The following is a 26,094-nucleotide window of genomic DNA, read 5'->3' as shown; positions in this document are numbered from 1 at the left end:
TCCCTCAAGGCCTTCTTGTGATTTTGCTCTAATGAGAAATGAGAGACAGAAAGTCACAGTGACCGTGACTCAAACGTCAAGATCATTTTCATCATTGAGTCAAAGTGGACGTTTGTGCCAAATTAAAGGAAATTCGTTTAAGGCGTTCTTGAGATACTGTGTTCACAGGACAGACAAACAGACATGTGGCTCGACAACCCAAAATTAAAACGCCTCGCAGAAGCATAAAAACATAAAACATTTAAAGTGTAGAATTTCGGGGGGAACGGATCGCAGAAACGGAATCTAATATTCATAACTATGTTTTAATTAGCGTGTAATCACCTGAAAATGAAAATCGAGTTTGCTTTCTTTTTAGACTCAGCCATTAATATCTACTAAGTCCCCCATGCTGTTTCTAAGGTGGCCCAGAATCGGCGAATCAAAAGCTGGCTCTAGATGGGGCGATTTACGTTTTCGCATCGCTGTAGTTCTCCTACATGCTTGGCACGTGGGAGAAGTTTCAGTTATGCTACCTCTCTGCTAAACGCCATAAAATCCCACATTCAACCTTTAAAGAGGCAAAGTTTAAACTCAATGTGACCTTGACACTTTATTAGAAAACTGTGTGGTCTCACACATTACACAAAAGATACAGAAGGGAATGCTAACTGATTTTTTTCAATTATGTTCTCAAAAATATCTGTATAAACTGGAAATAAATTGTCTCAAGATTCTAAACTGTTCATCAGTTCAACCCCAAATTTATTCAAACGGAAAGAGAAAGGAACAGGTAACGTGGGGATCCGATCCATTATTGAAGTCCCAAATTCGGCAGAAGGCAAAGTGTCCGGATGTGTCTGTCCACAGCGCACTTATCATTTCAGCGTGTTTCGACGTCTCGACGAGTTCTTTCGTGTCGAGCGGCAGGTTTGAAATCCGCAAGAGCACACACGAGCTGTGAAAACGGATGCAGAGAAGGAGTAGAAAACAGTGACTCACACAGAAAAAGATACAAAACTACATCTCAAAAACAGCCCTGAAATGAAAAGTAGAACCGTAGTGAGCGTCTGTGTGTGTTAAAAGCGTCTGTAGTAGCGGTGCGGCGGTCCGTAGTGCATGGGCAGGTCCATCATGTCCATGTTTTGGTGATGAGGGTTGATGGGCGGGTTGTGGTGGTGGTGATGGTGGTGGTGGTGGTTGTTGTTGTTGTTGTTGTTCAGAGGGGGCAGGTGCTGTAGGGGGGGCACGTACGGGGCCGGGGGCTGCCGGGGAATGACTAACATCCTGCCCTGAGGCAGAGGCTGCGGGTAGCGAGCGCGTGGAGGCACGAACAGAGGAGCTTGTACCGCCTGCGGGTGAGGAGGGGCAACGGGATTCGGGTTCTGCGGGTTTTCGGGTGGCGGGCCCACACGTGGCCGCTTGGCGTCGGGGATGGGCTCCGGAGGGGGGCCGACCCTCTTCCCTGAATTATCTGAGAGAAGAAGAAAAAGTTATCGATGAACCAGATCTTCGTGTGGTTTTATTTCTCGCCGAAATGTTGTCAGACTTCCCGCAGCTTTGAATCGAATCCCCTCGCCTCAGATTTACACAAACACATTCAGACAAACCGAACGCAGGAAACACTCCTGCAACTGCTGCCGGTTTATGTTGAAAACAGCCGGCTTGTCTGAATAAATAATGGTCAAAAAGACACAGAGGAAGCAGCAGAGAGGAAGAATAATGTTGCTGCAGTGCAACGTTTCCCTGCCAGGGAACATAATTCACCACATTTCTACATCAGTCTGAAGAGGAGATGATAAACGAGAACACGGAGCAATAATTAATAGTTTCGACAGCTCCAAAGAAATATTTTTCTTCAGTTTATACACTGAGCCTTAACCTGAGAGGGAAAGTTCACCCACAAAACAACAACACATATTTCTGGTTTTACCGACAGTGCGTCTCCAGATCGTTGGAGATATCGGCCGTAAAGATGTCTGCCTTCTCTCCAATATAACAGAACTAGACGGCACTCGGCTTGTGGTGCTCAAAGGGCCAAAAAAAATCCCATAAAATTGAGAAATTAAAAAAACTCAACAGCAATGTCTCTTTCCAGAAATCATGACCTGGTTACTCTAAATAATCCATACATCTTGTTTTGAACAGTTTCATGAAGGAACTACTTTCTTTCGACAGAACTACACCTGTTGGCCATATCACCGCACGGAGGGAAGCGTCCCTCAGTGAGAGGCTCGTGACAGTGCGAGATGTAAACATTAAGGCGTCCTCCTCAGCTGAGCTGTGACATTTGCTGCCTCAGTGGTGCTAGTTGAGAGTGGATGCACACCGCCCTCCGCTCAGTGATGCTGCTGGCGGGTTTGGTTTGATTAAAAGAAAATAGTTCCCACATGAAACTGCTCACAACAAGGTCCGTGGATGTTTCAAATGTATTTTTTTGGCGCTTTGAGCAGCAATGGCCACGTTATTTCAAGTCCCATCATATTTGAGAGGAGGCAGACATCTTTACAATCGATATCTCCAACACTCGGCAACTCACACCAAAACAATCTAGATCGATTATTAGCTCTGCAGGTAAGAGGGAAAATGTGTATTTCACTTTTGGGGTGAACTCATCAGAGTGACACTGACCTGCAGTCTTCTTATTCAGCTCTGCCTCTCCTTCCTTCTGGATCTCCTGAATGATTCGCTCATCGTCTTGCTGCAGAAACACACACGCAAGTTTTTAATGAGATGAGGACAACAACAGGTTTACTGTTTTATTGAAGTGAAATGAACTCTTGTGGTTCTTAGATAATTAACCTGCAGCGTGACAGATACAGCAGTCACGCATGAGTGTAAAGGAGGCTTTAGCCGACACAGCGCTTGTTTAGCTGCAGGCTTGTTGTGTCTGAGTCTGGAGAAAAGTGTCTGCAGAAAAGGTCAGAGCTGCTGTGGAGGGCGGGACTGCAGACCGTGTCGTCATTTTTGACTGATGCACTAGTTTGTTTCATGTGTTTCTGTAGCCTGAAAAAAGGGTTGAAGGAAAATTTAATCCTCAAAAAGATCGTCTGTGTGTCACTTACTTTGTGAGGAAAACTTTGTTCTAACATGCCTCTGTGGTGAATGAAAAATCCAAAAATGGAGAAAATTCTTGATGAATTAAAGTCACAGGGGGCTGTGATTAACACTATATCAAAACATCTGTTTATAAACTCTCACACAACTCATGCAGCAAGCCTCATTTATCCAGTCGTATGCTCCGTATTTCCCAAACATTGTGTGACTTTGGTGTTTTAAAGCGTTAGTTCAAATCCACTAAAGTCAAACAATAACACGAACAGACTAACTGAAGGAGGCGGTGTTAGACCAGCAGCTCCTGTGTCCAGTCAGGTAAAATTACTGTTTTTGCTAAATTCACATTAAGTTCAGTTCCTCCTCGGAAAGTGCCGTTTGTTTGGGACGTACTGAGCGTACGTCTGAATAAATGAGACTTGAGTTATGCTGCACAGGTTGCCTGAGAGTTTATACACGTTTATAAAGCTCTGATATAGTTCTGCGGTTGTTAAACGCAGTCCCAAATGACTTTAAGTCATCCCGAATTTTCTCCAGTTTTGAATTTTTTCTAATTTCACAGAGACATGTGAGAAAAACAATCTTCACAAATTTAATGTAACATTGTCTGAGTTATGGGGTGAAGTTTTCCTTTAAGCGCACTTATTGAACTGTGTGCATTTGTTTCGTTGGGGCTTCCTTTATTTTCATTATTGATGAGGGAAACCTATAAATAATGACAAGAGAGCAGTCGGCCTCTTCCGTCGGCCCTCAGCTGGCCCTCTGGTTACCAGTATTTATCCATTTCTTGGCAGTGCCTTGGAGACGAGCTCTTGGCCGGCTCTGATGGCTCTCTAGAGCTGCTGGAGCGGCTCCAGCTCATTAACTGCTCGGGGACTAATTGTTGCTTCTGGTTGCCAGTGATGCTGCGGCCAGGTCACCGTGGGCGGCCACTGAGTCAGATGGTCGGGGTCAAAGTGCAGGGAGAGGTACTAAATGTGTTTATGGGGGGAAGAGAAATATCTCGGATGTGTACTGACTGAAGGTTACTGAATAATGTGACCAAATAACCAGATACCTTTAACCGCCTGAAACCTGAGCACATTGATTTGATTTCTTCAAAATACACGGGGATAAGGCCACGAGGAAATTAACAAGACATGGCCCAAAAATTAACAAGAAATTAGTGAATAACGACAAGAAAATTCCCTGAAAATAAGCAGAAAGAAAGAAAAGTTTAAAAAAAAAAAAACGTCCCAAAGAAAGCTGTAAAAGAACAGACCTACGTATGTATAAGTGTAAAGATTATGTATGTAACATTTTTATCTATAGCATACTTTTAAATATATAATTACACTGCTTACACATATCATTTTCTAGACATTTTTGCCAAGTTTTTCTTTTTTTTTTTAATCCAACAACATACAAGTCTGTCATTACTGTAACAGAAAAAAAAAATGGGGTCACATTAACAATTTACACCAAGCCAGGCCGGATGAAAAATATCTTCAAAATAAAAGCTCATAGGCAGAGAACATGTCTGAGGGATTACCGTGGGGTCGGTCCAGAGGGAGCACTTGCGGCAGTGACGGCAGGGAGCGCCGGGCGAGCGGGCGTGCTGGCAGAAGTGGTTGTAGCCGGTGATGGGCTCTCTGCAGAGGTAGCACATGAAGCTGCCGCAGCGGCACGACATCCGGTTGCAGCCCTCCGACTTGACCAGGCCCGTCCCGCATTTGACACATTTCCTCACGCGAGCTGCCGTCATGCGCTCCTCGCTGCACGTAAACAGAGTAAAACGCAAGTTCATGAACAGGAGAGTACGACACAAAAGTAGAGTCAAAGAGAGACTCAACAGTGCTGCCAAAAACACAGCTGACGACCTGACTCTGTGTAGGTGCTCCGATGAACTCGTGTGTTTTTTAATCTCTAAGTGAAATCAGAGATTTTTTGATCAGGTTCATGTTAGTTTTTCCTTGCAGGCGTTGACGCGCGGCCGTAAGGTTCAGTTTCAGGGTCAAACAGAGAGAGATGTTTTCATGTAAATCGTTTTATCATTAAGTCAACATGATTTTGGGACACGAGAGTAAATAATGAGCCACAGACCCCCGGGCGGGCGCGGTCTTCTCTCTCGTGGCTGTTATTGTAGCTCCATAATGTTCCTGCTTGATGCTCTTTGGTTCAGCGCAGGAATGGAGGACAAAGTTTATCAGTGTTAAAAATCTTGAGGATTTTAAATCTGAGTGCACTGTCTACACGAGGGGATGCTGACCTACAGAGGAGCTTGTTGATTGCAGTCCACAAACTGTGAGTAGATAATTACTGAATTTTCATTTTTGGGTGAACTATCCAACTAGGATGGAAGTTACTGAAACACACATTTGGAGTCGGTGTGCCAGTGTTGCCATTCACTGATTCTTTGACACTACGGACTCCGATGGCGGGGAATCCAAAAATATCCAATATAAATGTCTTGATATAAGATAATTCTCGTTATCATTATAGCTCTGTTTAAAAAAAGAAAAACTTTACACCAAGTCCACTGAAGTGTCCTCGTTCTTCATCATCTGTGCTTATGAAACACCAACCCCCTAATTTCTGTAGCGGCATAATATCGTGCTTCTTTCTGTTACGTGCTGTTAAAAGCATCAGGTCCGCGCTGCTCGTCCTGCTCCACTGATGTCTCTACCAGGACACTTCCTGTCTCTTTCAGCACCAGGAAGTAAGAGGATCTGTGCACGGCTCAAAACAGGAAGTACTGCCTGTGGGCCTGCTGGGCCACGGGAAGCAGCCGGCCTCTTCACTTCCTGGAGCGTTGTCCGGGAAACTGAGCTGTTTACCCAGCATCCTCTCTGAGAGAGGAGCAGACGGGACAGCGAGAAAACAGAGAGAAACGCCACACACTGACACCATCACAAACCGTTTACTCCCATGAAATTCTGGGGAAATTTGAAAAAACAGAAACCACCCGAGCCTACTTACGAAACTTGGAAGATGATCAGTTCTGCATTCAGGATTTCTGTCAAGTCGGCTATGTGCACGGCTATTTGTGCTAAAAAGCTGCTGTTGCTGTTGTTTTGTACTGTTGTTCTACTGTTTCTTGTTGCTCTGCGGGACTTTTGTTCTGTCTCGGGAGTTACTGTTTGTTGTAGCTCTTGCTGTCTTTATGGCATCCTGCTGCCGTTGTTATGCAAATTTGATCATTTTGCAGGTTCGACAAAATCTTCCAAAGGACTACAGTTGAAAATTATGCAGATGGCTACCACTGGCACGTTTACAGAAACGTTAATGAATGTGTGTTGTCCTTATAAATAAAATAAATGAAATGAAAAATGTGGCTGGTTATGGTTGCTCTGTAGCTTCAGGTGCACTCTGCCCTCGCGCCCTTGAAAGTTGGCACAGGAGCAGCACCCAGTGTTGGATCTCGTGTTTTCCAGACGGTAAAAGACATGTCGTGTGTCTCGGCCTTATGAACACTTACAACAGCACCCTCATGCGGATCTCGTCCCTCTCCAGGACCTGCTCACACGTCTTCCCCACATGCTGCTTCCACTGGACATGGCACTTCCTGCAGCTCTCCTGAAGAGAAAAAAAAGACAAAAATATGACAAATGCAGAGTGTCTTGATTTGTTAGAGAAAAGAAAAACAAAGAAAGCAAAAACAGCAAATCTTTTTATTAGAATATCCTCGAAACATTATTTACTTATATGTTTTTCATCACATTATCTCTAATTCTCACATCCGCCCGTCACTGCTCCTCATCCAGTTGCTGCTGAATAAGAGCAGCCCTGCAGTCAGAGTCTGCTCTATATGCTGCTGGTGCCGCCACTGCAGGGACTTGGACTCGCTCAGACACACAGCTACTAGGTGTGGCCCTCCCTGCAAATGTGTGTGTGACTGCAGCAAGAGTGTGATTTGCTCGCCGCTGACTGCCTGGTTGCTTAGAAACAGCAACTCCATCCTCCAACCTCCTTGTCAGCCCGAGACGTTCAGCTAAAGGGCGTGCTGCACTGACGGCGTCGCCTCCCTCAGTAACCCTGAGCTAAGTGGTGTCACCATTAATATTTGAACCGCTCATCGAATATTGAAGAGCGTGGCGTATGACAGCTGATGCAGCACAAGTGTGATCGAAATCTCCAGTCTGACCGTTAAACTGGGAGGGAAACCCTGCGATGGCTACATCCTGTGACCTCTTTGCAAATCCTTCAGTCACTGTGTGTTTTTTTGTTATTTCAGTCACCACTAGTTTCAAGAGCTCATAATATTCATTCTGAGTGTGTGTGTGTGTATGTGTGTATGTGTGTGTGTGTGTGTGCGTGTGTGTGCGTGCGTGCAAGGTCAGCCAAAGGGTGGAGGACTGAGCGGGAGAAGCTGGAGTTTTCGTTGGCGTTTGATGCCGTTTGGATAGAAACGCCTAAAGACTCCCTGAAGGATCTTTAAAGTCAAATTGAAGCAGCTATTTTCTTCTTTTTCAGCCCTTCGTTGCCGTACAGAGAGGTTGAAATTATGATAAAGGAAAAATGTATAGAATTATGACATAGCAGAATTTTAAATATAAAAATGGGATCAGAAATATTTATCTACGATTTCAAAATTACAAAAACACTTAAAAGATTTAAACCTGTACTGTAACTACCATCATTGTCTGTTTTTATGTGTATTTCTGAGATTGTTTGTTATTCCGATGTATAACTGGGTGAAATTTCACGTAAATATTCAGATAAATTATCATTTCAAAAAGAAATGTCATCAATACATGAGCTATGTATTGAGTACGACGCATGAAATGATTTGATGACAATTAAAAAAATAAATAAAAAGTTTAACAAAAAAAGCAGCAGCTTTGAGCCAAGGAAGAGCACTTTTTAAACAGGAAACGGATGAAAAGTAGACCCACTGTGCTCACATTTTTGTTGTGTTTTTTGATTCATGAGAGAGTGTCCGAGCAGGAGGAAGCATGAGCACAAAGCACGACGAGAAAACGGTGCCGTTAGTTAAATGTGGGTCTTTAGAGGAGGGGTTCTGTGCAAGACAAGAGGGCGCAGATTTGGACTCTAGTGAAAAAAGGTGGATCATACAAAGACAGAGAGGGAAGGGGAGGAGGGGAGGAGGGGAGGAGGACGGGAGGCAGAGCAGTGAAAGATCACCCCCTAGTGGTAACTCTGAGAGCAGGAGGAGGGACAGCGTGAAAGTGTGTGTCTGGGACGTGTTTGACAGTGTGTTGAGACGCAGAAACACACCTGAGTTCTTATAGCGCGGCCAGAAATACAGCCAGCGACGCCGCAACTTCATAATGTGCCAGAATCCCAACAGCCATGTCTATCAGGAAAGAAATCTCTCATACCGCCAGAGTTTGGACTGACAGGTTTTTAACGCAGCAGCTCGTAACTGGGAGAGCCCACACAGGCCGGATTAACAGACTGGTTTGGTTCAGGATTCCTGGTGATATCCAGGGAACCCTGTTTCCACCAGTTTTATGACAAACCTTTGTAATCAAGGATGTTTCATTAATGCCGGGCGTTGCATAATGCACAAAATAAGTAAACAGTACAAAAGAATTGCAGATTAGATTGTAAAATTTTGTTCTGTTACTTAAGATATTTGATTTTTATCAACAAAAAAAGCATGAACCAGCTGCTAATGAGACCAGCTGCTAATGAGACCAGCTGCTAATGAGACCGCTGCATGTTTTTTTTTATCTGACAAATTCTCCACTGCTGCCTCTGAACAGTTTAAAATTAGATTTGGGAACCAGAACAGAAACACTTGCATGTTGGTAGAAAATTCAGCAATTTATCAACATGTTAGTGAGTCCTTCTATTTCCAACCCAGTCCCAAACATATTTCCCGTCTCTCTGCACAGACAACATGTTATGTTATAATAACAATAACTGTTGGTCAGCATAACCGAAAAGAAAAAAGGAGCACAACAAACAATCAGTCCATTACAGAAATAATAAGATGAATATTACTACTAATAAAATAAACAACAAAACAAATGTGGTCTTGTATTATTTGCCTCTTTATACTGACATTAAGTACATAACTTGGTTTCTTTTTCTGACTGTGGATCCTCTTGTACGTTTATCATATGTAATTTTGTATACAGTCAGAATGTTTAAATGAATAAAAATTTGAATGACAAAAAAAAATCATAATGTGCAAATGGCAGCATTTGAGCAGCTTGAATTGGGAAATGTGTGCATGTTTAGCTGTTTTAATTCAACGTCCATTAACTCCACCCATCCTGTTCTAACTCGTCCTGCACTCCCTGCTCTCCTCTCCCTCGGGTCCTACCCTCCTTCCTCCCCTCCTCCCCTCCTCCCCTCCTTCCTCCCACCGAGCATCACCTTCCTCCTTCCTCATTCATACCTTGCCTCTCTTCCTCTGGATCTCCTTCTATCTCCTCTCTCGTGGTGCAGCCGGCTGCAGCAGCCCTTATAAGGCAGTGCGAGCAGCTTGCACAGCCTCTGATTGGGGGGCCGTAGAGAGAGTGCATGAGTGTGGGTTTTTTTTTTGGGGGGGTTTTGTTGGGAGGTGGTTTTTACTGCAATCAAGATGTGATAACACACAAGATGCACAAAGACTTCAGTGTCCAGATCTCAGCTCTTGTTTTCACTCTGACAGCCTCCCAGTGGCCTACATTTTACATTCCTCTACTTTCATGAAGTAATCGTACGCAGGCCGGGAACAAGCCAAATGTCCTCATAACCACATGTGGAATACATTAGTTTGTGTGTGTTTGTGTGTGTGTGTGTGTGTGTGAGGAGCAGGAGAAAAGGAAAAAGAGGGAGGAGAAACTGGGTCAAACTTGATCTGAACCACATTTGAAACGGAGGCAGAAGTGTGTCCAACCAGTTAGAGACCAGTCAGAGGGGAGTGGATCGTGCGGCCGGCCAATGAGGCGGCGGTGTGGGAGAAGGCGGGTGGGCTCACAGAAGTGTGTCAGTTACATAATGAAGCCCCTCCCTGCTCGCAGGCTGAGCGGGCCGACTGTACAACAACCGTCTCCAACTGAGCTCATGCTGATGGGGACCAGGATAAAAAAATAAATAAAAAAGCATAGATGCTGCAAAGATCTATAATGCTGATACAAAAACAGAGATGCGGTAAAAGAGTCTGCATTATGCTGATAGTCTTGTGGCAATGTGTGGGTTTTCGAGGGTTCAACCACAATGAGGAAACACAGACTCTTCAGAAAACACACACCGCAGCAGCCACAGACTCACATCCTGATTCCTAAACACAGGAAAGAGGAAGCAAGCTGTGTTACCTTTCTGTGGCCTTTTAGTGACTTCACAAAAAACGAGCTGCTTCCTTAATAAGTGTCCCTGTAAGACTGTTGAATATAAAAATATTCTAACAGTTTATTTAAATTTGCGGCCTTTGCTTTCTCGAATGACATTCAAAAAGATTTCAGACCAACATATCTGGTGCATGTCTAACTTTTCTGTATCTTTGGGTGTGTGTGAGAATGTAATGGGATGCAGCTGTGCAGAGACACTGCAGCTCAGCCGCTGTGGACCTCTGACGCCATCTACAGGCCAAAGGACAGAACAGCAGGAGACAGGACGGACGTCCTCTGCTGAACAGAGCTTTTTGCATTTATACAACCTCAAACATTTGTCGGGTTACATTTAAGGCTTTGCTGCTTTTCAAGCAATGACTGAAATAACAATTGTATAACTTGTACTGGGACATTATAAGACCAGTAGAGCAATCTCATATTCAAGCGCTTAACCCTTTCAAACCTGAGAAAACTGGCTTGATTTCTTTCAAAGACACGGGAAGAAAGCAATGAGCTATGACCCAAAATTTAGGAAGAAATTCATTAAAAAGTACAAAAAATTACCTGAAATTTTGAAAAAAGTAAAGAAAAGGGGAAAAGAAAGTAAAAAAACATCAAAAATTGACCTAAGAAATTAAAATTAGAATAATTGTGTAACTTTATTTTAAATATTATTCTCACTAACCTTTATTTAAACAGGAAAGACCATTGAGAGCAAGCTCTTTTCTACAAGGATGCCCTGATTACATTAAAAAACAACAACAACACACTACCAAAATATGTAATTATGATCATTATAAATATAGTTTTTCTCAAGCTTTTTTCTTTTTTCCCCTATACTTTTTTTTTCTTTTTTTTTTTTTAAAGAGTTTTCTAAATCTATAAATTTCTTGCAATTTGTGGAACATTTCTTACCAAGTTGCTCAGTGGCTTTTTCCCATGTTTTTTAAAGAAATCAAACCAATTTGCTCTGGGCTCAAAGCTTTAAATATATGGGCTTACATAAATACTTCACCCCCAAATTAACCATTGTGAAGCATTTTCAAACATTTAAAATCAAACTGTAACCTTCATGTTGACACATAAAACTATATCACTCATTTTGTTGCAATTTTATGTTCTTGAAGTTAATAATTTAATATTTTTCTGTACTTCGTCTTATCATCAAGAATGTCGTTATTGCAAAAATGCCCTGAATTATCGTGATATTATTTTAGGACCACATCGCCCAGTTGATGAAGAATTCTTCATCCACTGTGGAGGCATGTGGGAAAAACAAAATTTCCTCTGCAATTTCAAGGTAAAACGCAGCGAGTAACTGACAAACAAATCATTATTTTGCATGTGAAGCTTTCTCTCAATGCATGCTTTAAATTTCAGCCAATCATTTATATGTTTAACATCCTCAGATCATCAGTTGACATAAACTGGAGGTCTGGTACCAGGAGGTGAAAATACACATTTATGACGTTTGTGGGGTGTTGATCTCTCTCATTACAGGAATGTAGTGATAGTAGCAGTGTATGTATGTGTGTGTGTGTGTGTGTGTGTGTGTGTGTGTGTGTGCGTGTGCGTGTGTGTGTGTGTGTGTGTGAGAGCGTGGCAGGACTGAGTGTGAGACACAAGAACAGAAACAAAAAGACACATCAGGAGAAGAAGGGCGGGTTGTGTTTGTGTGGCAGGAGTGAGAAAATGATTGTGGGTGTTTATGTGTGTTTTCTGCCGAATAATGGAAACTTTAGACTGGAATCCGAGTGACGGCCTTGGCAGACACGAAGCGAAGTCTCCCCCTGCATTCCTCAGACAGAGGGAGGAGGCCCGCACATAAACAGAGAGGGAGACAGAGGTGGCGACCTCGCCAGATGGAACCGTTTCATCATCTGCAGAAACGTGTTCATCAATCTTTCTGACGGCGACAGACTTGATCTCTGCCTCATGTCCGGGCCGCACCGAGCTGATTTATGCTGAAGTGGACGCTGCTGCACGCGGAGCTTTCAGGCTTGTACTGTCACGACGGACTGAATAATTCATGATGTTGGATTCAAATGTTTTGTGCAGCGTGATTTTACTCTGAGCCGTATGGGATTTCATCAGATGATGCATAAAGTGTGTAAGAGTTTTAACCTACATTTCCTTTACAGTCACAATCTGTCGGCAGAGAACAGCAGCAACGCAACAGCCTGGATTCCCCAAAACCTCAAAGTGTTTAATGAACTTAATAGATACAGAGTGGGACCTGACCTTGCGGCACCGAGGGTTGGGACAGCTAAACAGAGACATGTCTTTGTCCAACAGGGCTGGGAAATTGCAAAATGGACACCTGAAAAATAAACAAAAAACAGAAAGGAAGGAGGATTAGTGTGTAAAATTTATGATGCAGCTGCACAAGAGACGCAAAAAACCCAGAAGAAAAAGTATCCCACTGTGAGGAAACAGACAGACATTATTTAAGCTCCTTCATCAGTGTACAGCTCATCTTTATAGACCATAAATTAACAGACATACAGAGTAGACTGCAAGTTTAAAATGTATTAAAGACCTGTCAAACACTAAAAACCAAGAGTGAATACGACTCCAATATATTTGAATAAGACTTTTATATATATGTGTGTGTGTGTGTGTGTGTGTGTGTGTGTGTGTGTGTGTGTGTATTTAGTAGATTGGCAAGAATTTCTAAGTACAAGGTTGTGATCTTACTAGACATTTTTAATGCTCCCACAGTGCATTGCGTCTCTTCAGACTACGGCCAGTAACGGCAGAGATTCTGAGCCAGTCAAAGAGCTGTAAATGTCTTCGCTGCAACATTTTCGGAGTCAGTCATGTGATAACTGTCATATTTTTTGAGCATACCTCAGTAGAAAACTCAACTATTCATGTAATAGTATGAAAGTACATACAGAGTGAGTATGTAGTAGGCAGTACACGAGTATGCAACTCTGAACTTCGCCTGTGTGAGCCGACCTGTTCACTGCCCATCAAGGATCAAGGCTGCAACAAATAAGTACTTCCTTTATTGACTAATCCTCTGATTATTTCCTTACGTTGTCGATTTGTGGTTCAGTCTATAAAATATTGGAAAATATATTTTAAAAATGCCCGTTACATCCAAGCTGCTATCTCAAAATCAGGCGGTGTTTCATAACAAAGCAGAAAAGAAACAGCTCATGATTGTCACATTTGAGAAGCTGAACTGAGGAATTTTCAGCCTTTTTTTGCTCATAAAATGAGTTAAACAATTATTACAATATCGAAATTGTTGCCATTAAATTTTCAGTTGATCGACTTATCAGTTATTTCTGCTCTGTGAAAGAATGAAAACAAAATATGTGAAAAATATGTGTGCAACAAATGCATGTTGTGAAAAGAATCCACGCACGCTTACCGCACGAGTTCATCAGCACAGGTGGCAGCGACCGCCTCCTCCGCCTGCCTCTCGTAGTATTTACACAGTATGTTCTCCGGGAGGACCTTCTCCAGCTCACACACCGGGTAGGAGCACGGGCAGCCCCCCTCCATGCAGCTCAGCTCCGACTGCAACGTCAACGCACACAGACACCTTCAGCCAACACTCAGTATATGTACAAACAACGTAAATAAACCCCACCTCCCAGATTATTACACATTATGGTCCTACCTGACATATTTATTCCTCACCTGGTTAAACTTTCCCCTTCATCGTTGAATAAAATTAGTGAAAAATACCCTGCTATAACAACAGCCGAACATCGATGTGTGTTTTTTCATGTTTACCTTTTATTCTTTTTCTTTACATAAATTATTTATGTCCTCATCTGCGTTTCCCTTCCAATTTATATTCTATAACAGTCTGTATATATTAAAACAATGAAAATAAAAAACAAAAAGACAACTTGATACTTTTTTGATTGAGAGTTTCGTAGGGAACCCCACTTGTCGAGCTCCTTGAATGTTTTCTGGGTTTCCCTGCACGTCTTTCTCGAAAAGTACAACATCGTTTTTTATATGTGCCAAATCAAATCAAGGTGGACAAAATAATTAAAAACATTTTTCTCTGTAATGTAATGCAATGATGTGATGAGGATGAACCAGTGGCAGATAAAAACAATCACGGAGCTGTTTGATTGGACTGTAGCAGATTTTTCAGGTGTCACTAATAAACTCAAAACTCAGGATGTGATTAGTTGTTTTTTTCATGTTTTACTACAAATCGCTGCACACATTACCCTATTGCTCACTGTGTTTTTACATAATTGTGTTACATTTCAGAGCAGAAGAAAAATATTTATGACAACATCAAGAAATGTATGTTAGATTTCTAAATATTTACAAAAAATATCTTTCTTTCAGACCAGTTTTTGAATCTATAGCGACTATATTCACATTTATTTGACTGGCACATCCCTTTGTATACCAATTTTCCAGCTCAGCAAGACATTGCTTTTTATAGGAAAGTCATTTATAGTTGCCTGGCAACATAAGCAGACATGTACGATTCAAATGTGAGAGAAAAAAAACCACTGTGCTTGTGTGTGTGTGTGTGTGTGTGTGTGTGTGTGTTTGTGTACCTTTCCGGAGCCAAACACTGCCTCCTGAGCGTATTTGACCAGGCACTCTTTACAGAACAGGTGGCCGTCTGAACACTGCGTCATCTTCTCAAACGCAAACTCCCCGTAGCAGCAGCCGCACTCGATCAGCTGGCCGTCCTACGAGAGAATCAAACATGGAGATTTGTTTTGTGGTGGAGCATTTTTCAGGTAATTGTCTTTTTAAAGTTAAAGTGTCAAACGCCTCTTGGTTCGAGACTGAGAAGTTAAATTAACCAACAAAGCAGCAAATCTACAACAATATATTATGAATAAAGTGCTTTTCGGGGATTTGGATATTAGAAAACCAGTCACATTCTGCTGTTTGCCTTTGAGGGGAAGAGAAAGATCCATTTTAATCAAGGTCCCAAAATTACTCTGAATGTAACCATAATAATGACGTAGCCATTTTAAGCCTCTGAAACCTGAGAATATTGGTTTGACTTGTTTTGAAAACATGGAGAAAAACTTAAAGAGCAAGAAGGTCCCATTAATTGCATAAAAATAAAAATAACAGGTAATGATCTGACAATTAGCATGATGGGGATTATTAAAAAATAACCCCAAAAAAGACTAGGGGAAATCTTCCAGAAAACAAGATTTATAATCTAATTATATATAAAAATTATAGAATTATATGTTTTTTGTATTCTTTTTAAGGTAATTTCTTGTTTGTTTTTACATTATACTGTTTTTTTTTTTTTTATGCTATTTAATTTGAAATTTGTACCCATGTCTTGCAAGTTCTTGGGTTGTTTTTTGGTGAGCTGCTCCTCGCCCTCTTTCCGTGTTTTTGAAATAAATCAGGCCCATTTGCTGAGGTTTCAAAGGGTTAAATATACATTCAGAAGTCATCATCAGACCAGCCAACACTATCCTGAACAAGCGAACCAGAAGCCTGACAAAGTTTCTGCTTTAGTCTTTTTACCACAGCATTTTTATATACTGTTTTGTAACAGAATATATGTTTTGGAAATTCAATTGAGAATCAATTTTTTAAACAAAATACTGACAGTCTGATCCACTGTGAAGGTTACAGCAGTTTGTCTGAGGTGTGTGAGCTTCCTACCTTCTTGTATTCGTCCTCATTGACCTGCAGAGCCAGCAGGAAGTCCTCGTGCTGGAGAGAGACAGAGAGAGCTGGTAAACAGGGACATGAGCCATGCTCCTTTTCTCCAAAACAAGAGTGTTTGTTTCCTTTGAGTGCTACACCTAAAGGCAGCCAAGTCTTGGTAAATGGTGCAAAGAGCTGGAAGTCATGTTGTTCCCCGATCAGGCTGAGGGGATGAGGGAAGTAACAACAAAATATAACTGGGCGGAAAAAGAAAAAAAAAAAAAAGCACAGATAGGAGTATTAAAGTCAGGACGGTAATGATTACTCCAGGAATTAATTAGTCAAAGCTTTTGATGCTACCCTGAAGAAACAAGTGAAGTGGCTAAAATGAGTTATGGCGTGGAAAATTTGGTATCTTGATTGCAAAATGCACAAAAATATGAATTAATATCTTTACTTTCATAGTCGATAATGGACATCTCATCGTGTGTCATCTCTTACTTGTCTGAGTTATCTAATGTCTCATGTCATTTTCTCCTTGGCCTATAGCAATATTATGCTGATGGAAAAAAATAACACCCTAAACTCACTGTTCATTTGCATAAAACTGAATTTACGACAGCATGCTCAATAAAATAATGCAAAAAATGTGAATTTAGATCAAGTCTGAAGCCATGGATATAACCTGGGTGACAGAGAGAAATTGTGAATAACATAAAGAATGACTTTCACAGAAAAAGGAAAAATGTGCACCTGTGCCTCTGTGTGTGTGTGCGTGTGTGTGTGTGTGCGCGTGTGTGTGTGTGTGTACCTCTGCCCATTCCTTGGCTTTCTGCTGATAGAAAGAAAGCTCCTTCTGCACAGAAGCTTCCAGATTGCTGTACGTCCTGCAGTAGCGACGGTCATTCTCCAAGAAGTACATCCTCTTGTCAAACTTTACTGAACCTGCTGGACAAAAGGAAGCTCGTTTAAATTAGCGACACTGACAGCAAACTAAAACCACTTGTCTAGAACAATGATGGAGCCCCAGAGATTTCTGACGAGAAACAGAAAAAGTATTAAAATGTTGTCCGATGATGCAACTGCAAAATCTGAAGTCAAGCTCCGTCACTGAAGCTTTTGCAAATGAAATAACAGCGTAAGCGTTATTTTAAAAATTGGCTTGTGCATATAGGAACAAAAGCCAATGCATGCAACATGCACACGTTTACTCACCGTGCTCAAAATGGAAATCCACGTAGCAGCGCTCCGAGGAGGCTCTGCTCCGTCGTCTCTTTCCTGAGGGGTCCCCTGAATCTTGCCACTTCTTCAGAGCTTCACATAAGGCCTGGGAGAGCAGGAATTAATGTAAAATTTGTAAAAGAGAGCAGGAAAGTAAAGGTGGAAGGTCTATTATGAGACCACAGGTACCTTGCGTGTGATTGCATAGTGTCCCTTCAGAGCGTTGAGGGCCCATTTGATGTCCTGACAGCTGAGCATCCTGAAATCTGCCATGAGCAAGTCAGCAGCCTGCATCACAGCCTCAGGTCCCACCGCGCCCAGTTTGGCATAGTCAAACAGGTCCTCTGTCACCTGGAAAAAAACATAAAGACAGCACAAAGACACTGAGACATGTGATGCAAAGATGGCATGGAGCTGGCATCAGAGCAACTAGAGAAAAATGACTGTAAGTGCAATTTTGACACATGAGGTGTTTTTTTTAATATGACTGTGTGGTGGGAGAACAGCTGAATCGTCAGGTTTCCAGCAGGAGAGACTGAAGGTCTGTTTGTGCATTATCTGCTGTTTTGTGTGAACAAGTCACAGAGCCTGAGGTGAGATTATTTCTTCTTCTATGCTTTTTTTGTGTTTAAAGAACTCTGCTAAGTTTGTTTAGGAAAAAACTATATAAATAAAGTCATGGTTCATCTGTCTCACTCACATAACGCAGATGCTTTTTCAGTATATTTTCTGCCCAAATCAGCACAGAGTCATAATGTGGTGACAGACACTGAGAAAAGCTCCATTATAAAGTGTATATTTGTCTGCTGAGCTTGATTGACATAATTATATAATAAGGAACAATCTATCCTTCCTCGTTTTTCCAGTTCTTCAGTTTGCATGCACACTAAACATGGTGCTTATTATGCTGGTGGGGATGTTTGGGGAATACTCAACACCAGCCCGTCTAATGCTGAATTTGTGATCTCTTACATGCCTCCAGTGAAGGAAAAACCCTGAAATCCTCAAAAAAATCTTTGTGACTTTAAGTCATAGGGGCCCAACAGCAATACCTTATTAAAACATTTTTTTTTCAAACTCTCACATAACTCATACAGTATAATCCAAGTCTCATTTATCTGGTCGTATGCTCAGTACTTTCCGAACACACGGCGCTTTTTGACAGGAAACTGAACTGAAAGGGAAACTTATTTATGCTCCTCAAAACCAGACTCCATAAACAAAACAAAAACAGTATTTCTTTCCTGCTTAACACTGGCTGATCTGAGCGCTGCTAATCTAAAGCTGCTTCTATCGGTAGTTTTGTGTTATTGTGTGACTTTCGTGATCCCGAACTAACCCTTTTAAACAACAAAGTTACACAATAATACTAACTAACTGATCTGGGCAGCAGTGGACCTGCAGTGCCTGTGTTCAGTGAATTAACATCACTGTTTTTGTAAATGAAGTCTGGCTTTGAAGAGACAAAAGACAAATTTCACTTTCAGTTCCCCGTCAGAAAGCTGTCTTTTAGGGAAATACTGAGCATACCACTGGACATATGAAACAGATTATACAGCACGAACTGTGTGAGAGTTTGTAAACAGAAGTTTCAATACAGTGTTGCTCCTGTTAAACGTGGACCCTTGTTACTTAAATAAATCCAGAATTTTCTCCGTTTTTTATTCTTTGTTTACCATGGAGGCAAAAAAACAAGTTTTCTGCACAAATATTACTCAACATGGAGTTAGAAACTGATATACAAATATTTATTTGGGTGGGTGACGTGTTCTTGAAATATACACTTGCACTGACTTACACCACAACATCCTAACTTAAGTAAACCCAAGTGTGGTGTTTAAACATCAGCATTTTACTGAGAAACTGAACTACTCAATGACGCCTTTAACAGACACACACAAAGACGCAGACACACACCTCTGTCTGGGTGTCTCCAGACTCCAGTAGGATGCTGGTGGGAGCTGCTGTTGCTGCTGCGGTGTCCCCCCTCGGATACTCTGGATTCTCCAACAGCAGGTTACAGATACTGAAAACACAGTAGAGAGGAGCTGCATGAGAGCAAACTTACTCACACACTCACTCACACACACACACACACACACACACACACACACACACACACACACACACACACACACACACACACACACACACACACACAGGTATCATGGTCTCTCAATACATATCTACCTACACAGAGCAAATCTAACTATACAGATTTGAGATCTGCGCTCTGCTGCATGTGAGGCAATGAAGTGTGCATTGAATACGATTTAAGTGAGAATAAAAATAATAAAAATATTCTGCTATATCATAAGACCGTTTGAATGACCAGTCAAAACTCTTCTATTAGAAACAAATATAACTTAGTCTTTAAAGATGGATAAACTCTTAAGTCAGGCACTTTCGACAGTTTAATAAATCCTTAAAATGAAAAAGGGAAAGAGCTTTAAGCTACAATAAAATTCATCAAAGTCAAATGTATCTGAATACATCAACATACAAAAATAATAATTTATAAAGAATACAGAAAGAACAGTCACCATATTAAAACATTTTACTTTGATAAAGCACGCAGTTACACTCATGCACATTCATTCACTTGCTACAGTTAGAAAGCAAGTTTTTATCTATTTTCTTTTTTAATTTAAAATTGTATCTATCTGTATATTTGTTCAATGTTAGTTGGTTTTGGTTTTTGTAGGTGTTGTTGCTGTTTCTGCTTTTGTCGTTTGCTTGTTACATTTTCCCCCTTTTTTTTGGTTCTTGCTGGCTTGCATGAGGTGCAAACTATTGTTGTGCTGCCTGAGTATAGTATAAAGGAATCAGCAGCAAAACTAGAAAATTTATCAGGTATTAATTTCCTGAGAGGTTGAATCACTTATCATTTTAAAAGAAGAACTGGAGAATAAAAAGGTTGATTCTTTCTTACACATTCAAGTCTTTCACATTATTCTGTTGGATCAGTTCTGCTACATAGGCCTCTTGGACATCTGGGAACAGATCCAACTGTAGAGGACACACACAGAGTTGAACAGGAGGGATGTGTTTGGGACAGAGGAGGTGAGAAGCAAAATTAAAATCATTAAACTTGATATAAACCAGCAGATGAGCTCATGAGGCAGAGAGCGGAGCTGCAGAGTGAATCAGTGCACGCGTCGCTTATGCGATACTCACAACACCAGTGATTAGGGCTCTGACGAGCGGCTGCTGCTCTGCTCTCTCTCGTGGTGCAGAGGGACCTGGCCGCGCATCCTCTATTCGGGGGATGTCCTCTGGTGCAGGAGGGACCGCGACCAGACCCAGGGCTGGATTCACCCTCTCTGGAGCTGGAGCCAGGATAAGACGTGCCTCTCCCCCATTTTCGGGGACTGAAGCCGTGGTAGCTGGAGGAGCGGGAGGGTTCGAGTTCATGTTAGGCACCCTGATGTGCAGGCTGCGGGCTGGTAGGACCACACCAGAGGCACCGGCCTGCGGCGGAGGATTGGGGACAGCCTCCCCAGGCGCTTGGCTCCCCAGGATGATGCGGTGACCTGCCTCTGGAGGTCCGAGTCTCTCCGGGGCTGCAGCTATTAGCACTGCAGGGGGGATGACCGGTACGACCTGAGGGGGTTGAGGGGCCTGGGCTGCAGGCTGGGCGGGGGCCTGGGCCAGGGGCTGGGGCTCGATCTGAATGAGATTGCCCTGCATGCGATGGAGCGTCACTGGCTGCAGCAGGTTCTGGGGCCTGAGCTGCAGCTGGGGTTGGGTTATGAGAGCGGACGCTTGGATGCTCGGCTGCTGGGGAAGAACGACTAGTTTCACCTCCTTCACCTGGAGGAGGTGGGGCTGCAGGTTTGCGGTCCTGCTGGACTGGAGCTGTGTGGATGTACCGGGCTGAGACTGTGTCTGTGTGTGTGCAGAAGTACTGGCCTGAGGATTGTCTTGTGAATGAGCGCTTGTACTCGCTTTTTCTTGAGTCTTTGCAGAAGAATTTGATGCAACCGCACAGGAATAGTGTGTGGCACTGGTAGAGGTGCTCGCCTGGGGCTCCAACACTGCGTGTGCTGAAGCTTGTGGCTGTGTGAGTCCAGATGTGCTCGGCTGAGGCTGATGAAGTACTGGTGTGGATGTATTGGCGCTAGCCTTGGCGTTTGTGGAGGTAGATGGGGTTTGGATAGACACTGCATGGAGTTCCACTTTCGTGTGTGCTGACGTACCGTCCTCCTGTGAGTTTGTGTTAAGTTTTGGCTGAGACGGTGCGTGTGATGAGGAGCCAGGTGCTGGATGTGTGTGTCCGGAGGTGCTAGACTGCACCGCAGTCTGTGTCCGTATGGCTGGCCTTACTGTGGAGGAGCTGGCCTTGGCATCTCTGGAGGTAGAGGGGGCAGAGCCGGGGTCCACAGTGGGAACCCCAGAAGTTGCGCTACTATGATCTACGACTTGAATTAGGTTGTGCAAGCCCCCGCTCCATTTTGCTGCTGGGCGAATCACGTGTCTGCGTGCAGGAGTCAGCGGCTGCATGAAAACACAGGAGGCAAAGAGACAAATCATTCTTATTCCTTGTATGTGTAGATCAGTCGTCACTTTGTCATCTGCAGTTGGTGCAAACTGCAGCTGCCTGTTAACTGGAAAAAGAAAACGAGGCGAGGTTGGCTCGTACTGGCCTCCATGTCAGCAGAGCAATGTGAAAACACCTCTCTAGTGACAAACTTTTCACGGACACAAGTCAGTATAGTCAAAGTCTCACATTTTAGGGCACATAAAAATAAGAAAAACACATTATTGTAAAAAGGGGGGCTTTAAGAGCAGGTTTCATCAGTCACCTCCAAAATGCTGACGTCGTCATCGTCTGCATCGTCCGGGACTAAAACGGGGCTGGCAGGTACCAGAGTCAGAGGCTCCTCATCCGAGTCATCCGAAATGGTGATGAGCTCCCTCTTACGTGAACGGGAGCCTACGAAAACGCAGTGAAATATAAATATTTATAATCTGTATCATGTGCAGCTATTTATGCCTTTAAGGCAAAGTGTATCAAAGAGAAAAAAAACATGATATGAGCCAGTTTTTAATTTTTTTTATGTAATTATTATGTTAGCCAGAAACAAATTAACATTTTAGAAGGTTCCCTTAATATATATTTTTTTAAATATTTGTAACTAAGAAATGTTCTGGGCAGGAGGAAGGAGAAATCTAAAAACAAAGAGAGAAACTCCCGCACACAGCTGTCATATTAAGAAAATATTAAGAAAAGAAATTTGTTTCAAGACCATTTCTAATAGATTCCTAATCAAGATCACTACTTCTATTTCTATTATGTGTCAAATGCCCACTTTGATCAATTAGGTCCCAAATATAGACAGAATAAATTAGTTAACTACAATAACATCAGAAACGTTTAAAAAAAAAAGTAAATTTTCTTCTGATTTCTTATTGTGTTCATGCAGAAACACATTAAAATTTCCAAAATTAATGAGTTCCTTCCCCCATGTCCATGTTTCACAGACATTATTTGCTTACGCCAAAGAAAAATATATAAATAAGAGAACAAATGGGAGGAATATTAATGTTCACATTATGGACAGGTTTTTCTCACATGAAGTCTTGTCTTTGGGGTTTTATAAGTTATAATTTCAATGCTGTAAAAGACAAAAAAACATGTGTTGCCTCATTCTTAACCTACACCTGCAGGTGCAAATAGCAGCGTGGTGTTAATATGCCACTAAATATCTGTCACAAACTGGCACTAGCATACATATTGCTGCTGAAATCAAAGTGAAAATGTGTCTCACCTTGGCTGCGGTGGACGTTGAAGCTTGCCAGGTGAATGACATCATCATCGCTGCCTCCATCTGCCATTGTGAAACTACACTTACCAGCTCCCTGAATCAGCCCACACAGACTCACTGCTGAGTCAGTATCATCTATTACACACACACACACACACACACACACACACACACACACACACACAGTTAAGGTGCTGGTATTCCCCTGAAATTTCAATAAATGTTTTCACTTTGAAATGTCTGACTTATCATAACATTTGCCAGTCACGTGAGGGGACGTTTCCACCCTGTTCCCATAAGTACACAAAGCTCATAAAAAACGTTAAAACCACAGGCTGCTGAAGCGAATAACATTGATCATCTCATTATAATTTTATGTTCTGCTGGGAAACCTTGTGAATTCATGTGGATGCCACCTGACATACTCGACCCACCCAAACACTGTTACAGACCAAGTACCCCCGCTTCTTGGCAACAGCACTCTCCCAGCAGGACGATACGCCATATCACACCATAAAAAACGCTCTGAATCAATGTGACAAAAAGTGTCCACCTGGCATCTAAATTCCCCAAATCCCAATCTGATTAAGCAACTGTGGGGCGTGCCGGTGCTAGGATTGCAGCAGCATGCCGGTTTCAAGTTATATCATGCTATGAAAATTGAAAGTAATCATGCACATTTACATATCTGCAGTATTGAAAAAAACACGCAACAGGACAGAGAATCTCAATTTTATTTTTCTGTTTTTCAAGAGATTTTTTACACTTTTCACTCATACATTTTTTTAATGATCTAATTTTTTCTATTTAGTTTTGTGCAGAATCTAATCTTAATCATACATACAGAAGTGCATCTTATCCATATGTGCCCATATGTTTTCCAAATTCTGCAGGTATTGACACTTCAGAAGGAAAGTTGTCTGAATATAACTGAAAAATAAATAAATAAATTTTTAAATGTATCAATTATACTAATAAAAAGCTTGTTTAACCCTTTGAAACCTGGTGTGACATCACTTTTCTTGTGCTGTTTTCAGTCACCTTTCACAGGTATTTGAACCTTTGAAATCTTCGAGGCAAACTGGTTCAATTTATTTCAAAAACATCGGAAAAGGGCGATAAGCATCTTGGAAATGTTCCAAAAATTGCAAGAAATTAGTAGATTTAGACTATTATTTTAAAAAAATAATTAAGGAAAATATTTTATTTTATTATTATATTAAATATAAAATATAATATAATAAATAAATAATATAAAATAAAAAAAAATACAAATAAAACAGCATAAATTAATATAATATTTTATATTTTCCGTCGATGCCATCAGGAATTGCTGTTGCCATGAAGGGGGTACTTGGTCTTTGAGTTGGTGGGGGGAGTTTAATGGCATGCACATGAACACCAGGACCTAACGTTTCCCAGTAGAGCATTGCACTGGAATTTAATGGTCAATTTTAATTCACTTAACCAGCCAATGGTTTTAATGGTAAGGCTGATCAGTGTGAATGCAACTGTTCATTGAGCAGCTTATACGGCACGTTAGCAAAAGAGAACTTAACGAAGAGGAAGCTTAATCATAAGAGTCCTGTCCTCTGCATTTACTCAATCACTTATTCATAAAACTTCTCATCAAACTTCATTATATTTAAGAACGTATGTTTTTTTTTTAACTCACAGCAGTCCTGTTATCTGTGTCACTAATTGTCATTTATTAATGCTCCTACTTTCAAAATGTCTTTAAGAAAACTCAGTCCTGATTTAATGATTAACTCAATCATTTATTTATAAAATTTCTATGTCTTCATGTCTTTTGATGTGAAGCACTTGATGCATGTAATGTCTCTCTTGTAAAGCACGTTGGGCTGCATTTCATGTATGAAAGATGCTACACATATCAAGTTTATTATCATTATTATTAATAATAATCAAACTGCATTGAAAAAAAATGTTTTTAAACTCGTACTAGTCCCATTCTCGGTGGTCAGTTTCTTCATGCTCCTACTAGCATTGAGAAAAAAAATCTTATTATTTAACGAGACTTTCTTAAATGAAGTTTGGTGAGAAGGTTAATAAATAAACAACAGAATTATTTACAGAGAACAGAAAACATGGAAAAGATTCGTTTTACCAGCTGGAAGTTCAGTTCAATTTAGATTTTAACACTTTATTTATCCGTCTGAGGCGGTTAGAAAATAACCTTAGCTAGCTAACTGAAAGTTGATTTGTTGTTTTGGCCTCCCTGATCCCACAGCAGTGTGTTGAAACGTTCACTCCGTCATCTTTGCCTGCTAACCCAGCCCTAGTCGTCCTCGATCTGATTAAAGTTGGCGTGAAATCAATGTAAATCTTACATGTTGTTACACAGCAGACGCTAACACGGCGAGCAGCTGCCACTGTTAAAAATACTAGCTCTGTGAACTTACGTTGTATTCATCGCCTTGACACTACAACAAATATCGTAGCGTTAGCTTTAAGTTCGAGATTCTGTGGTTAAAAACAAACAAGTCAGAACAGAAATCGATCATTTCCGCGCAGACACACGGAACAAACCCCTGCTCCCAGCTAGGCTAATGCTGATTAGCTTGGGTTGCTAGCTAGCTGATAGGTTAAGTAGTTAGCTCACTTCTGTGCGCATTTCTGTCCGTAACATCGCTTCAAACCCACAATGTGCAGTTTAATATCAAAGTATGAAGAAAACACATTCAGAAATGTACAATACCGCAGCTTCGTGGTGGTTAACCAGTACAAAACGCCTTCTTGGTGGACTGACAATCCGTGAATACCGAAACAAACTGCCAAAACAAGAACAGGAGCAACGTCACGCGTACGGGAACTACGTACAGGCGTGGACTTCTGGGAAATGTGGTCCTTGGACGCATTTTTTTAAATTGATGTGTACAAAACTTATTTACTGAGTTACCAAGGCCAAATGTAAAATGAATAAATAAATAGTTATTATAGTTTATTTGTATTTTTCATTTGTTTTATTTCCGCCCGATGACAGCTGGGATTGGCTCCAGCCCCCCCGCGACCCTTACGAGGACGAGCGGTTACAGAAAATGACTGACTGACATTTGTTTTATTTTGTATTTAGTTTTTAACTGTGTTTTCAATTTAGTTTAGCTTAACTTTGTTACCTAAGTGAGTTTGATTTGAGCTTTTATTGTCTAAAAGTGTTTAGTTTTTATTAG

At 41.6% G+C, this 26,094-nt stretch overlaps 1 protein-coding gene across 2 annotated transcripts; it reads right to left on the bottom strand.

Annotated features, from left to right (window-relative positions):
* Positions 1-572: 572 nt before the first annotated feature.
* On the bottom strand, positions 573-25,711 carry rnf216 (ring finger protein 216). Of its 2 annotated transcripts, none has more exons than XM_042504755.1 (17): positions 25,623-25,711; positions 22,907-23,038; positions 21,941-22,071; positions 20,313-21,632; positions 20,068-20,144; positions 19,053-19,161; positions 17,325-17,486; positions 17,130-17,241; positions 16,726-16,862; positions 15,930-15,980; positions 14,843-14,980; positions 13,681-13,829; positions 12,540-12,618; positions 6,491-6,588; positions 4,565-4,787; positions 2,611-2,680; positions 573-1,453 (listed from the first exon to the last, which is right to left on the bottom strand). In XM_042504755.1, the coding sequence occupies exons 2-17, from the start codon at positions 22,971-22,973 to the stop codon at positions 1,059-1,061; spliced, it is 3,318 nt and encodes a 1,105-aa protein (XP_042360689.1). In that variant the 5' UTR covers positions 22,974-23,038; positions 25,623-25,711; the 3' UTR covers positions 573-1,058. The 2 variants fall into 2 exon arrangements, with proteins under 2 accessions (XP_042360689.1, XP_042360690.1); XM_042504756.1 differs by having other exon boundaries at positions 16,726-16,859.
* Between the last annotated feature and the right edge of the window lie 383 nt (positions 25,712-26,094).

The sequence above is a fragment of the Plectropomus leopardus genome, chromosome 17 (genome assembly GCF_008729295.1).
Source record: "Plectropomus leopardus isolate mb chromosome 17, YSFRI_Pleo_2.0, whole genome shotgun sequence".
In the NCBI taxonomy this organism is placed as follows: domain Eukaryota; kingdom Metazoa; phylum Chordata; class Actinopteri; order Perciformes; family Serranidae; genus Plectropomus; species Plectropomus leopardus.
The sequence above is the reverse complement of the archived record's forward strand: the minus strand, read 5'-3'. Positions and strand labels throughout refer to the sequence as shown.